This window comes from Bremia lactucae, linkage group LG3, assembly GCF_004359215.1.
Source record: "Bremia lactucae strain SF5 linkage group LG3, whole genome shotgun sequence".
Taxonomy (NCBI): domain Eukaryota; phylum Oomycota; class Peronosporomycetes; order Peronosporales; family Peronosporaceae; genus Bremia; species Bremia lactucae.
Window position 1 is genome coordinate 4,578,965 of NC_090612.1, and position 14,081 is coordinate 4,593,045.

Below are 14,081 nucleotides of genomic sequence, written 5' to 3' on the forward strand. Positions count from 1 at the left end.
GACTCTCAGACTCAGAGAGTCACTTAGTTCTATTGAGCTTATGGGTTTAACAACTCTGGGAGTCGTACATGCTATTAAAGCTTAAGGAATCCTAGTTCAAGGGATTCAGGGGTTCGTAAAGCCAAGTGGCAACTAGTGCCCAAGAGGATATACCTTAGAAAGGCTTCTATCTCTTACAAATCAATGCGCAAGCCTTAGGAAGGCACTTAACGCTTTAAGATCAATGAGGAACTGCACTTTATTTAATTATTTAAATCTAAAAACCTTACCCTAGCTAATTTAAAATAGATTTCGGCCCCAGATTTATATCTGGCGGCGACCACATAATTATTGCCCATAATAAATGGGATTTAAGTAACTAACTATTTTAAAATTAGATAAAAGGGTATTTTACCCATAAAGTAAATGTACCACAACAACGGTTCTCCAACCGATGTGTGCCCCATTACACCCTCCCCCATCAGACTGTTGACACCGAGTGACAACATTCGCTTCATTTCCTCTTTGAGGTTGGAACTTAAACAGCTAACCGTTTGGTTGTGTTTTCCATTCCTTTGTCTAATGACAACCAAGCGTGAGTCACAGACTCTGAGCACCTTCCTCGACGATGAGGGAATGGTGGACTTTGAAAGTCACTCTCATCCGAGGAGGAGGAAAAAGAGCGGCGTTCGCTCACGCCTTCTCCTCCGGACGAACGTCGGCGAGCCCCGAATCCGTTCCCAGAACGTGGTGCCGCTGATGTTTTAACGGCACTGAGCAGGACACGGGTTCCTGAGTCCAACATTATTACGAATCCGCTCGATGAAGAGCAAGAGCAGATAATCCTCACAGAGGAACAAGCTCGACGACGAGCTGCCGAGATAGCGAAAACTAAGCTCATAGTGGATATAGCTTCACTCCGCTTAGTGCGGACGAGCGTCTCAAAGAGATAGCGGGTCATAGCTTGGCCATCTGAATCTCTGGTGACCCGGCGAGGACGCCGGAGGAGATTGCTGCTCGCGACGCTCTTCATGAGCAATACCTTACGCCGAAGGTAATGACGCGAAGCCAGTATCTGACGCGTTTACGTGATCAAGCCCGTGGGGCTTCGGTGACCTCCATGAGGGAATTTCCAATCGTTTTGTTTCCAAACGAAACAAGAATTGAAAACGAAATCTCATTTGAGAAATGGGTTCACCGGGCCCGCAAACTCCGTAATATCTGGAATATCAGAGAGTATGCGGATAGAGGTGATGTTCGTTTGAAACGGAAGCTTCGCTTCGACTTTGCTAAGCTTAAGGCCAAAGGCCAGTTACGTTCGGCAGTTATGCCACAAAACGAAGAAAGACCTATCCAATTTTTCAATGCTTCGGTTGACCGTACAACCAAGGATCGACGCCGCACTGAGGCTTTAGATCCACCTAATCCCACGTTTAGTGGTGGGAAGCGTCGTTTGACCCGAGTTGACCCTGAGCTTGGCGCTCAAAAACGTCAACGGCGCACGGGCAATCTTGCCGAAGAGGTACCTCGAACTCCCAAGAGTTTTCAGAAGAGGGGCACCCTAGCACCTTCACCAGATACTGGTGACCCTCACGACGACGTCGCTTTAAAAGTTTCTCCACATGAAACTGAAGGTTCCCCCGATCATCAAGCAGCGCGGGAGGGGGGGGGCCAAATTTCGGCGGAAGCATTTGATGCTCTACGGCATGAGGTGCAACTTCTTCGTGAGGTCCTTTCTCGGGTTGAGAGCTCTTTTGAGGCGGTTCGGGACCGTCTTTCGACGCTGGAGCGTCAGCAGCCTCGTTTTAGAGGGCCAGCTGGACATCCTGGTGAGGATGCAGCAATCTGCGGCACAACTGCCTGTCTCGGCGCTAGCGCCTTCAAGTCCACGTGGTTAGGGTCCCGATATGGCTTAAGCAAGCCAACGTAAAACACTGGGTGTGTACGCAGCTTGCTGGAAGGTTTAGCGCATAAGCTAGGCCCTTCTTGGCCACAACCGTAAATGGTCCAATAAAGCGCGGGCGCAATTGGTCTTGAAGACCGCGTAAACCAAGTTGGTAGGTAGGTTTTTAGCGTTTAATAATACTCGGTCTCCGACCATATAAGAATTGATACAGTTTCCGCCTTTGGCATCCGCTTGTTCTTTTTGTTTGTCTTGGTTATCAGCGATCGTATCCCTTACATGTCTTAAGACACTAAATCGCGTCGCGAGAAACTCGCTTACTTGTTTCCGAACGGTAACAGGGATGATATCAGCAAGCCTATCGGCCAATTCCCCCCCCGCCAAGCCCTGAATCATGCAGTAGTATCGTTAAAAGAACGCGCGAGTGGGTAAGACCGTTTATATAAAACGAAGTATAGCCTGTAGAGGCATGGACATAGCTGTTAAACGCAAATTCCACTACTGGGAGCATTGAGCTCCAGCGCTTTGGTGTCTGAGCACACACGCTGCGTAAAACGTCTTCAATGACGCGATTGACACGTTCGGTTTGACCATCGGTCTGCGGATGGTCCGCAGTGCACATATCCAATCTGGTGACAAGCACTCGGAAAATTGATTTCCGGAATTTACCCGTGAAACTGGGATCCCGATCAGAGACAATTGCCACTGGCAAACCATGTTGTCGAAACACGCGATCGATAAACAGCTTAGCTGTACCCTCTCCATCAATGGAATCCGGCACGGCCGCTAAGTGAGCCATTTTGCTCAAACGGTCAACAAAGACCACTATACCGGAGTTACCAGCTGAATCTTTCAGCAGCCCAAAAACAAAATCCATACTAATGGACTCCCAGCATCCTATGGTGACGGGAAGACTCGCCAGTGGCGCAGCAGCATGTGCCGAGGGTTTAACCCGTTGGCACGTTTTGCATGTGCGATATATGTGCTGACCCATTTATAAAGTTTGGGCCACCATTAACTCTGGCTGATAGAGCCGTAGGTGTTTTCTCTACCGAGATGACCACCAAGGACAGTATCGTGTGCCTCATAGAGGATCCGGTACTTTAAATCCTCATCATGAGGAACAACGACCCGCGAAGGGTCCGCGATGTCTGTGCAATAAAGCAACAGGTTGTTATCGATAGAAAATCGATGTAACCTTGCACGCAAACGTGCCGGTAATTTAATACCAGAATCCGAGTTCTTTAAGGCTCGTAGCAGAGCTACACACTGTTCATCCTTGGCGTAAGCTGAACGGATTAATTCAGGAATAGGTGACGAGATAGTCGTTAAATTAGAAACCTCATAATCCGGCCTGCGTGATAACGCATCGGCCAAAGCATTTTGCTTGCCAAGTTTTATACTTCACCTCGAAGTTGTATTCCGCAAAAAAGGATAGCCATCGGACCATTCTCTGTAAGAGATGGGGCGACTTAGTCGCCGTGCGTAACGACGCGTGATCTGTATGAACCACAAACGGCTTAGAGCCGAGCAGATGAACTCTGAATTTGACGAGAGCATACTTCATAGCAAGAAACTCTTTGTCATGAACTGGGTAGTTCTTTTCCGCAGTTTTAAGCTGTCTAGACTCGAACGCAATAACACGTTCATGCCCATCAACATCTGTTTGTAACAGAGCACTGCCAATGGCAAAATCTGATGTGACACAGACAACACTGAAAGGACAATTTGGGTTTGGCAGTGCCAGAATCGGGGCATAGATAAGACTATCCTTAACTGCTCGAAAAGCATTATTTTCGGTGCTAGTCCAGCACCATTCTGTATCCTTTTTAAGGAGATTAGATAATGGCCTAGCCATATCTGCGTTCATCTGCAGTTAGCATGCCGCTCTTATTCACCAGTTATTTGTGTAAATAATTGGCGAGACCCAACCACTAAGTGCAGCTTTTGTATCGTCCAGGACAGCTTCGTCTAGAAGTGGCGATGAGTTTAACTCAACCATAGGTCGAATAGCCACCATTTCAGATAAGTCACCAGCTTTTAAGGCTCGACCGCACTCATCAATAGACATTTCGTCTAGCTCTAAAAGAGCATGTAACGAGGGGATTGTCGCAAGGCTAACTTCCTCCTCAATGTCCTGGTTACGCCATTTACAAGCGTATGTACTTGCTCACTCGTATCACTTTGTGAGGGTAAACACGCTTCGTCTTGGAGTGGAAACGATACGCCTCCTAGAGGCCGGAACATTTAAGTCCCCGGGTTTTCCAGCCTGTATTGGTTCTATACAAGACATGGTGTCTAATTTGTTATCCGACAAGGAGTTAGGTAACTCAACTTCCTTATTCAGCGAACGTTTACGTGTCGCTTCACGTGCATTAGGAGGGTTTGACCCAAAATGCCCTGGCGAACTGCCAATAGTGTCACTATTGACACTCAGTATGGTGCCACCTCGGCCGACCACACTCGGTGGACTTAGACGTGCCACTCCACGCATCTCAGGGATATTGCACCCTTGATGATTCCGCCTTAGGCCTTCATTGCTTTCAGCATTTAGTGAATTGTTATTATAACGAGTGTTCACTCGACGGAGTACGTGCCGTTCCACTTATTTCTGCTGAGTCGGGCTCAGAATTAATGTTTTTAACATTTGAGTTTATTAAATCAAACATGCCAATGTCTAAAACACTGACAGACTCATTCAATGATCCGCGCCAATAGCGCTTTTGTTGCCTAGCATAGGTGGGTTCAGGACTCTCCAAATCTTTGCTAGGAACATTGCGCGTGGCGCCTAAAGTCATAGACCTTCAATCGATCCATGGCTCATGGTGTTCTAACCAGGCCATACCAAGGATGAGATCATATCTCGAATCCAAATCAAGGACGAGACAGCGTTCCATACTGTCAAAGTCCAGAAACTTTATACCTAAGTTCAATGGAACTTTGGGAACAGTGACACGAGTCCCAGTCGCTAAGCGAACAGTCATTGTATTACCTTCATGCGCTCTATGCGCCTCAACGTATTGTTGACTTCCTTCAAGGGAAAGGCGTCGAGCATAATTGCAAGACGCTCCTGAGTCAATTAAAATTAACCATGGCTTATCAAAGCCCTTTACAGTCGCTTGAGCGACTAGCAAGCCAGGCTTGTACTCTCGCCCCGTGCCATTGAGCACCGAGCTAATTGGGACTAGGTTCTGTTTATTCTCACTTCCTTGAGGTTCAACAGAGCCTAGGTCTTCCCCAGTAGGGCACCCCGCACCTACTGGGTATCGACGTTTTCCCGTACCGTACCAGATCTCTGGTATAAGTCGGAGATGGACCTCTTTCGAGCTTTACGCGAATTTCGAAGAGGCACACAGGGCGTAAATATTCGTGCTTTCGCACATATAACATCTACGGATGGTCTTATGCAGTTCCACAGCTTGAAGAGCCTCTTTTCCTTCCTCAGGAGGCTTAAATCCATCCTAGGATGAGGTCATACGGACTCTCCAAGGTTCCGCTCTATTTGACGGAACCCATGTGCTCTACGAGCTTGTACGGTAGACAGGCGTGCTAACGCGAGCAGACTTAAAGTCAAACTCGGCGCGTAGCGCTATGGTAACTGCCTCTTCGAACGTAGCCGGATGAGATCGGAACAATTCCGTCCGGGCAACGCCCTCATTGAGACCCCCCATAAAGATGGTCGCTACAATGGCTTCTTGCACCGGGTCTTGATGCATAGATGCAATGAGAGTTCTCAACTCCTGGACAAAGTCCCCTAGGGTTCTTTTACCCTGTTGAGTCGCTGGGAGCCGTGCTCGCATGCGAATAGCCTGATCAGGCGGTGCAAACATGCTCGTTATTTGCTGTTTCAGCGAATCCCATGAGGGAAAAGCGTCGTTTATGGACGTGCTGCACGATAGTGCCCACTCCATGGCTCTACCTCCAAGTTTGGAAATGGTCATAGCCACCTTTTGCCGTTCTGTTAAGAACAAGGCGGAATCAATGGACATTTCCATCTGCTTAATCCAAAAAGGGAGATTTTCTCCCTCTTTTCCCTCAAATGTTTTCACATTTACAGTTAAAGGGCGAGCCCTCGGCTCTGAGTCAGGTACAGAGATGTACCAGGTTGGCATATATGCCGCTAATTGGTCCTGTACCTGACCGATCAGGGAGGCTTCATACCGCATGAAGCTTCAAGCCTTGCATGCAGGGCCTCTGGTCCCTGGGAGATAATAAATTCCACGTGCTCAAGCCCGAATGAGGTTTTGAGCTTGTCATAAGCGGCGCGTTGCGCTTCTAACAATTTGGAACCTCTTCCATTTTCGTGAGAAATTAGTCTTGTAAAGACTGAGGCGTAGATTGACTACGAGTGCTACCAGATGTAGCGGAGCTACCTCGCTCCTAAAGTCAGAGGAAGACTTTCAGACTCAGAGAGTCACTTAGTTCTATTGAATTAATGGGTTTAACAACTCAGGGAGTCGTACAAGCTATAAAAGCTAAGGAATCCTAGTTCAAGGGATTCAGGGGTTCGTAGAACCAAGTGGCAACTAGTGCCCAAGAGGATATACCTTAGAAAGGCTTCTATCTCTTAAGGGGAACTGAACTTTATTTTATTATTTAAATGTAAAAACCTTACCCTAGCTAATTAAAAAAAATAGATTTTGGCCGCCAGATTTATATCTGGCGCGCAACCACATTTATTACCCATAATAAATGGGATTTAAGTAACTAACTATTTTAAAATTAGATAAAAGGGTATTTTACCCATAAAGTAAATGTACCACAACAACGGTTCTCCAACCGATGTGTGCCCCATTACAAAAATGCAGCCGTTCAATGGAGGTGTCGAAAAGTCAGTTTATTCGTAGGTGTCTGAATAACGGTATTCTCTCTGTACCAAAAATATTGTCGAGGATTTTAGGCACTACAGGTTTTGATGAAAACACACCGTAAAGCGACAGTGCAGCGAGCAACTGGTGGCAGCCATGTCGATGCTTTTCCCAGAAAAATTATGTTGGGTAACGGCGGATAATATGGATCCAAACTTGAAAGCGAATACGGTTCAAACTTGAAATTGCCTTCAAGGAAGAAAAACGTCAATGTGTGCTTTCCCATCGATCAAGCTAACATACCTCGATGTAGCGGGGCGCGCTGAAGCCAATCGTCTGGCTTTTTACATTGGAAACGTGCCGTTTGAAGACAAGCGACTCAGTCGAGCAGAATTCGCGTCTGTCAAAAAGACGCTTCCTCTAGGTCAAATACCGATTCTTGAAGTAGACGGTGAGGTGTTGACCCAGTCGCACGCTATCACACGCTTCGCCGGGCGTCTGGGAGGACTCTACCCCGTGAGTGCGCCTTACCTTGCCCTGAGAATCGACGAGTTGTTGCACGCCCTAGGCGAAATTGAAGAGATGATGCTTGTATCGTTTCTTGAGACGGACGTGGAGAAAATGAAGGCGTCACGTGAGGAGTTAGCAACGGATTTAATTCCTCGCTATGCAAAGTTATTCGAATCTCGCCTTGCCAAGATGCAGGAAATCCCGGCTTTTCAGACAGAAAAGGTCTTTATTCACGATGTAGCCATTTACTGTTGGGCCGAGCCGCTGCGGTCTGGAAACACGGGCCACATTCCGTGCACAGTGCTGGACGGATACAGGTTTCTTATTGAAGCTTATGATAAGGCCGCTAACCACCCAAAAGTGAAAGAGTGGTACACGATTCAGCATAGCGCCCCCAAGCTAAAGCTTACCTACCTGGCCGCACCTGGTCGTGCAGAGCCTATTCGTCTTGCTTTCTTTATTGGAGGCGTCGAATTTGAGGACGAACGCCTTACTCCAGAGGAGATGCTGGCTCGCAAACCGTCGCTACCTTTTAATCAAGTCCCCGTGCTTGAAGTGGACGGTGAGGTTGTTGCTCAATCGCTAGCCATCCTTCGCTATGCAGGGACACTCTCGGGACTGTATCCAGTGACTCAACCGATAGTGGCATATCGTGTTGACGAATTGCTCGAAATTATTGACGAAGTGTGCAATTATCCGCTCTGGAAAACTTTTTTTCGTGAGAAGGACGCTGAAAAGCGATCGGTTATGCGTGTCGAGTTGGTCGGTGGCGCCTTGGCCAAGGCACTGAACGGCCTTGAGAAAATCATTAAAAGAAATCATGGTCCGTATGCGGCAGGGGCGAAGCTTACAGTGGCCGATTTGGCAATTTATGGCATGCTTCTTGGTATAAAAAACGGTACGGCCGATGTGGATACAAACACTGCAGATAATTTCGAAAATCTGCAGTGTGTATAAGCTGGTAGCTGAGCATCCAAAAGTGGTTGAGTGGAACGCTTCGCACGGTTGTTAATGGTTCTTCATGGTCAAGAAGTAATCCTAAAATTTAATCTCGAAAAGATAATATAGTTTGCGATACTATCTTCGTTTCTAGTGTTAGTCGGCACCGAGTACAAATTTACAATCATAGGAACGAAGCGCGATAGCAGGAGAAAAAAATTGCGTACCGACTTATTTCTTGGATCCCAAGCGTAACTTTACAGCTTTTACGATTAATACCATCCCCCACCAGACTGTTGACACTGCGGGTCACTAATCGTCTTCATTTCCTAATTGAAAATTACAAGAGAAGATTAATCTCAAGGTTGTTTTCTGGGTTCTATGATGTTTCTACTATCTAATAACCGGCTATCGTAATCGACACTCATGCGGCTAGGCGAAACACGTACTGTAATGGATTACATAAATATAAATTCGTACAAGAAATAATTAACAATTATAATAAATTATAATAATTTGAAAGAATTGACTTAATAGTTCCAATATTAACCACTCCGATAACATACCGCTTTGGGTGCTAACCGTATTTCAACAAAAAACATGAATTAAAAAATATTTTTTTAATATAAATAAAAGTGTTCTTTCCATAAACATTATGAGTGATAAATTATAAGAATTATTAAATATTATAAGCAACATATTTAAAAAACAACTTGATAATATAAAACTTGTTAAACAAGCTTTATATTAACAAATAAAGTAATAAAGAAACAAATTTTAAGACTGAACCAAAATAACCTGGCGAAAATGTCAATAAATGTAATGTTTAATGAGAAGGGGTGGTAATATTGACGCATATCTCTATTAATTAACTGAATTAAGTTTAAATCAACCCCACGCCAATCGTTACAAGACACGATTGGGTGGTTCGAAAGGAGGCGCTATACATAGTTAGTTATAAATATATAATTATAGTCAGTAAATAGAAGATCGTCACGCAGGAACTTTGTAAGGGGGCCCCACCCATAAGAGGATGAATAAATATTATTTTCTATGAGAGAAAAATAAATAAAGAACACAACGTTATTATTTTATGTTGATTTGAACTAATAGTTCCAATATTACCAGATTTGGTATTATTGACGCAATAAAACATTACTTTTACTGGTTGATTGATTTGAGATTTAATCAACCCCGTCAATCTTTACAAGACACGATTTGGCTTCGCGCAAGGAGGCGCATTGCGTTGTTAATTATTAATGTATTGAAGCCAGTATATAGAAGATCGTCATGCAAGAACTTGATATATCAATACAGGTTTACTTATTTCTATTCTAAAGCTTTAGAATATCCCTTTAGTAGCTATGACTTCTAAAGTACTTAGAACTTTCTCGGCACGTCGCGTACGTGAAGTAGTCGAGGCACCCTTCCTTCACTACAATCAGTCAGTGTAGGTTGACTAGTAGTTATCAGTCGGCAATAGCCGAATTAAAACAACATAAACTCGACGGGGCCCAAGAAAAGTAGCCTTGCTTTACCAGCAAGGTTATCAACAGGCAGAGGTTTAGAGAGAACAGGGTGGCCAACAGTTAGAACTGTTGATACAGCAGCATTTACATGCTGCTAGCAGGCCGACGCTTCCGCGTCGATCGGAAAGCTTATAGATCGGGATCTTTTATTTAAGATAGTCGAACGCGGCTCCTTTTTAAAATGATTCGTTGAATTAGACGACGCCATTAAAGCTTGCCACATCAATGATGATGCAACGAAAGTGAAATTTTGCTGTCCAACTAAGGCAAACGTGCCAAAAGTTGAGTTTACGGCCCAGGCTTACGACCACATTTATGACTGAGTCGTATGAGTCCTTTATGATCCGCTCAGGAAATGGTTTCACTTGCCGCGTGCCAAAGAATTCAGGGCTCGAGCAGAGCTCTTGAATTTGAAGCAGGACAGGCGTAATCTTCAGGTTTTTGCCCAACATACAGGATACCTTGATTGTTCTATCGTGAGTCATCCAAACGATTAACAAAGACAGGTAATTGTGTATATTAAAGGTCTAGAGGACGGTCCTGTCAAGACTCACCTGTTCCAGCTTGGACTAGAGACGCTAGACGAAGTGATATCGGTTGCGGAGCAAGATTAGCCTGAAACAGGCTTTCGTCCACTCTGGAGCTTATCGTCCTCCGAGATGACAATAAAATGGAGGTCCAGAACCTATGGACCTTTCGTATGTAGTGAGCGAGAGCCCTTGCTTTTCAAATATAAACGGTTGCAAATGCAATCTTCGTCAAAGACAGGCCACTGCGCTTATGAGTAAGCCCAGTTAGTAGAATCACTGAGCGAAACAATCGATCTCCCGCTAGAAGCAACGGGGGACGCGGATTCGATGCTGTTTCGAAATCGAAACGACGAAGCGGATCATCAAAAAGCGATCGGGGTCAGTAGGTGCGGAGCGCCCTACTGATCCAGCAACGTTAAGAGAATTTGCAGGCCTTTGACGAACGTTGCTCCTCAAGCATTATGTGTGACGGCTTTAGGTTACGAAGGTTAACCTTATCACCTTAAAAATTGAAGTAGCAAATAAGTTGCCACCAACGTCCCTAGTCGATTATGGTGCGTCGAACAATTTCATTCGACGCCAATCGCTCGAAGTTTGCAGACACAAATTCATTGAGCGCGATGTTACTCTAATGAGGATAACAGTGCCCCTAGCAACAGGCGTATCCGTAACAGTAAAGAAACGTGTAGTTGGTATCCGATACACTTCAAAGGGTGAACACTACAATGATGATTTCATCGCGCTTCATTGGATGAAAAATTTGATGGTATCCTTGGATTTTAATGGCACAGAAAATAAAAGTCATACATAAACTGGCAGCATCAAGTGACGATGCCTGCCTCTCGTTCATAATATCGCATCTGATTAACGTCTTAAAGCGTCCCCAAGCAAGGGGATGTCCTAAGAGTGAGTGCGATGGCCTCCTTTGTGCTTCGGCGCGCCACCCTCGCGGTTCCGCTGTACTTGCCGTGGGTAGTCTCGCGGCGCTTCGAGGCTCCACTTTAGAGGGGAATGTAGCCGATGACGAGCATTCATAATTTACTGCGTGCAACATACGCTAAGACCAGCGCTAATGTGCTCATACGGCCGCAAGTGCGATAAACGATCTTGACGCCAATCAAAACTGGCTTCACCCTTGGCAAGTGGGCTTCGCAGACATTAATTGATTCATCCTTAGGGGCTCGGACGTCCGCGGCAACGCCAGACGCGGCTAAATACGCGCAACGACCATCGGCATGTCCGATCGATGACGTCGCTGTGACAGGCTTCATGCTGCAACTACAGTCAATTAAACTTCTGGCATTTGTGGACAAACAAAAAGAGTACGCAGACAACCGTAGCAGGAATAATGTGAATTATTTTAGCCAGAACAGCGTGTAACCCTGTTGACCGAAGGCATAAGAGACTCAGAAGTAATACAATTAGAGGCGTTTAAACCCGCTCTAAGATCTTTTGAACCCTGTAAAATACTTAAAAAGATTGGAGAAGCCTACACTCTCGACATTCCCACGTCCCTGTGATTGCATCCGAGGCTCTCCGTCGAGCGGCTGAAAACGTTTCTTCCAGCTACGATTCCCGAGCCTGCTCAGCAGACTGAGTTAGTAGCACGATAATCGAGCGTCTATCCCGGCAAGCCCGTCAATGAGCCGACATCGGACGAGGCAGCGATCCAGCTTGCAGGTGATCGACAATTTAGCGTTACAGCATCCTTACACGCTCGAGCAACCCGCGGTTTGACGAATATCAGTCGCAATTTTCTATGCTCGCGGAGCGCGCTCCGAAGCCTCCTCCGCTTTGAGCTGAGCGTCAGCAGCTCGGTTCGTTGCGGCTTCCAAATCGTCCTGGGCGACCAGAACGAGCGCAGCGTCATCGCTACGGCCCACCCCCTGCTCTTGTAGCCGCTACGGGAGAATTCCGCTGGATGGTTTATGATCCACCTTTTGATCACTCGGATCCATCGAGTGCGTCTGGATAAATGGCACATGGGAGCGGCGATTACAATCCTGCGCCGCTACCGGATTAGCTAAAGCCCTGCCTCGAGAAAGATGCCGAATAATCTCGCTTCATTCTTCTTTGTGACGTTTCAAATGTCGTTCGATTGTTTGAATCCAGCTCTTGTTCAGTCACTGAGGCTTCAAGTCACCCAGAGACGAGTATTAGTCGCGACGACGAGGATTAGCAGCGAAGAAGTTTCAGCGAATGAAACTTCTTCGAGTTGCGAATGTCATCTTCACCTCACGCGAGTGAGTCGCAACGGTCTGTCGAAAACCCGATCGAGTTGGACTTCGCTGTCGGCAAATTCGACGCTGCTCCCCGCATATTGTGGAGGCTTCTTTTACACCAAGGTAACGCTCGTACTTGCCGACCCAACCCTGCTTAACCTTGCTGAGCGACCGCTCAGCGATGTGGCTTTTCGAAGCGGCCCTAGTCGTTCTGTTATGACGGAAATCCTCACCACGTGGCGAAGCAGACGCGGTCCTCTTTCCAAGCGTTCTTACACATAAGCCGCCGAGGAAATGACCAGCGCAAAGATCTACCATGTCGGCCATCCAACTGACAAAGCTGCGCCCGCTGGACATCTTTCTGTTTCATCGCCAGATGGAGGCGTATTAAATGTTAAGCGCATGGTATCCGACGCCGTCAATCATATTTCCGCGCATGGTTATAGGAGAGTCCGGAGTTTACACCGTGTCGAAAAAGACACGGGCACAACCCGGAGCCGTAATCGACTCTGGTACCGCAGCAATATGTACCATTTTGCTGAATCTGTCTCCAAATCAAGGATTCCACCGTTTTTGTGATCGTCATCGGATTTCTCGAAGACGAAGTCCATAGATACGGACTGCCAACATTCTGCCGGAATTGGTAGAAGTGCACGGGATGAAGGGCTAGGCTTCACCCGTTGACATACCTCGCAAGCACAAACTGATACTGGCGGGGCCAGTAAAAGTCGCGAGTTACTGTGAGGTAAGTCTTCTCATGTCCACAATGTCCACTTGTTGGAGCATCGTGACACTCATGCATGATCCGCAAGCGCAAATCATTGTGAGTTGGGACGACGACACGTGAAGTGTTGCCGGCAACGGCTGTGTAAGACAATAATCCGTTGCGTATTGTGTATCGATCGGCTGATGTACGATATAAAGGCGGTAAATCTTTGAAAGATTTAGTGGATGGATTCATTAAATGATCCATCAAACATAGAAAGTCCTTTTTTTACTGTGTAGGCTTTCTTTATGTCATCAACTAAGGTTGATGATGGAACACTCGTAGTGAGTGTTGCAACAGTGGGATTATTTTCACTGTTGGAGTGCACTGCTGACTCGAAATCGGGTCGGCGTGATAATGCATCAGCGACGACATTAAGTCGTCCTGGTTTATATTCGACGGAGAAATTATACTCCGCGAAGAAAAAAAGCCACCTCGCCATTCTTTGCGACAGGTGTGGGTTGTTTACGGCCATGCGTAATGACGCATGGTCCGTATATACGATACACGGTCTATCTCCTAGGAGATAGACCCTTAATTTAGCCAATGCATATTGCATGGCAAGAAAATCCTTGCCATGCACTGAGTAATTGCGTTCAACTGGTTGCAGCTGACGCGATTGGTAACAGACGACGCGCTCCGCGCCGTCTGAATCGGATTGCATTAACGCGCAGCCGATTGCGAAATTGCTGGCGTCACAGACCACATGGAATGGCCTGTCTTGATCTGCAACCGCCAAGATGGGCGATTGCCTTCAAACGAACGCTGACAATCAGCGTACATGACCATTTCTCGACTTTTTTCAAGAGACGAGAGAGATGAACTGTCATCTCTGCATAATTGCGAGAGTACTTGTGCAAGTACGCCGCTAAACCAAGGAACTTTCTAAGTCCCT

General features: G+C 46.3%; 1 protein-coding gene across 1 annotated transcript; it reads left to right on the forward strand.

Annotated features, from left to right (window-relative positions):
- Positions 1–6,960: 6,960 nt before the first annotated feature.
- CCR75_008189 (uncharacterized protein) lies at positions 6,961–8,157 on the forward strand (the record flags this gene model as incomplete). The annotated part of the gene is made up of 1 exon (XM_067966243.1): positions 6,961–8,157. One exon carries the CDS (start codon positions 6,961–6,963, stop codon positions 8,155–8,157), a length of 1,197 nt encoding a protein of 398 aa, XP_067817545.1.
- Positions 8,158–14,081: the final 5,924 nt, after the last annotated feature.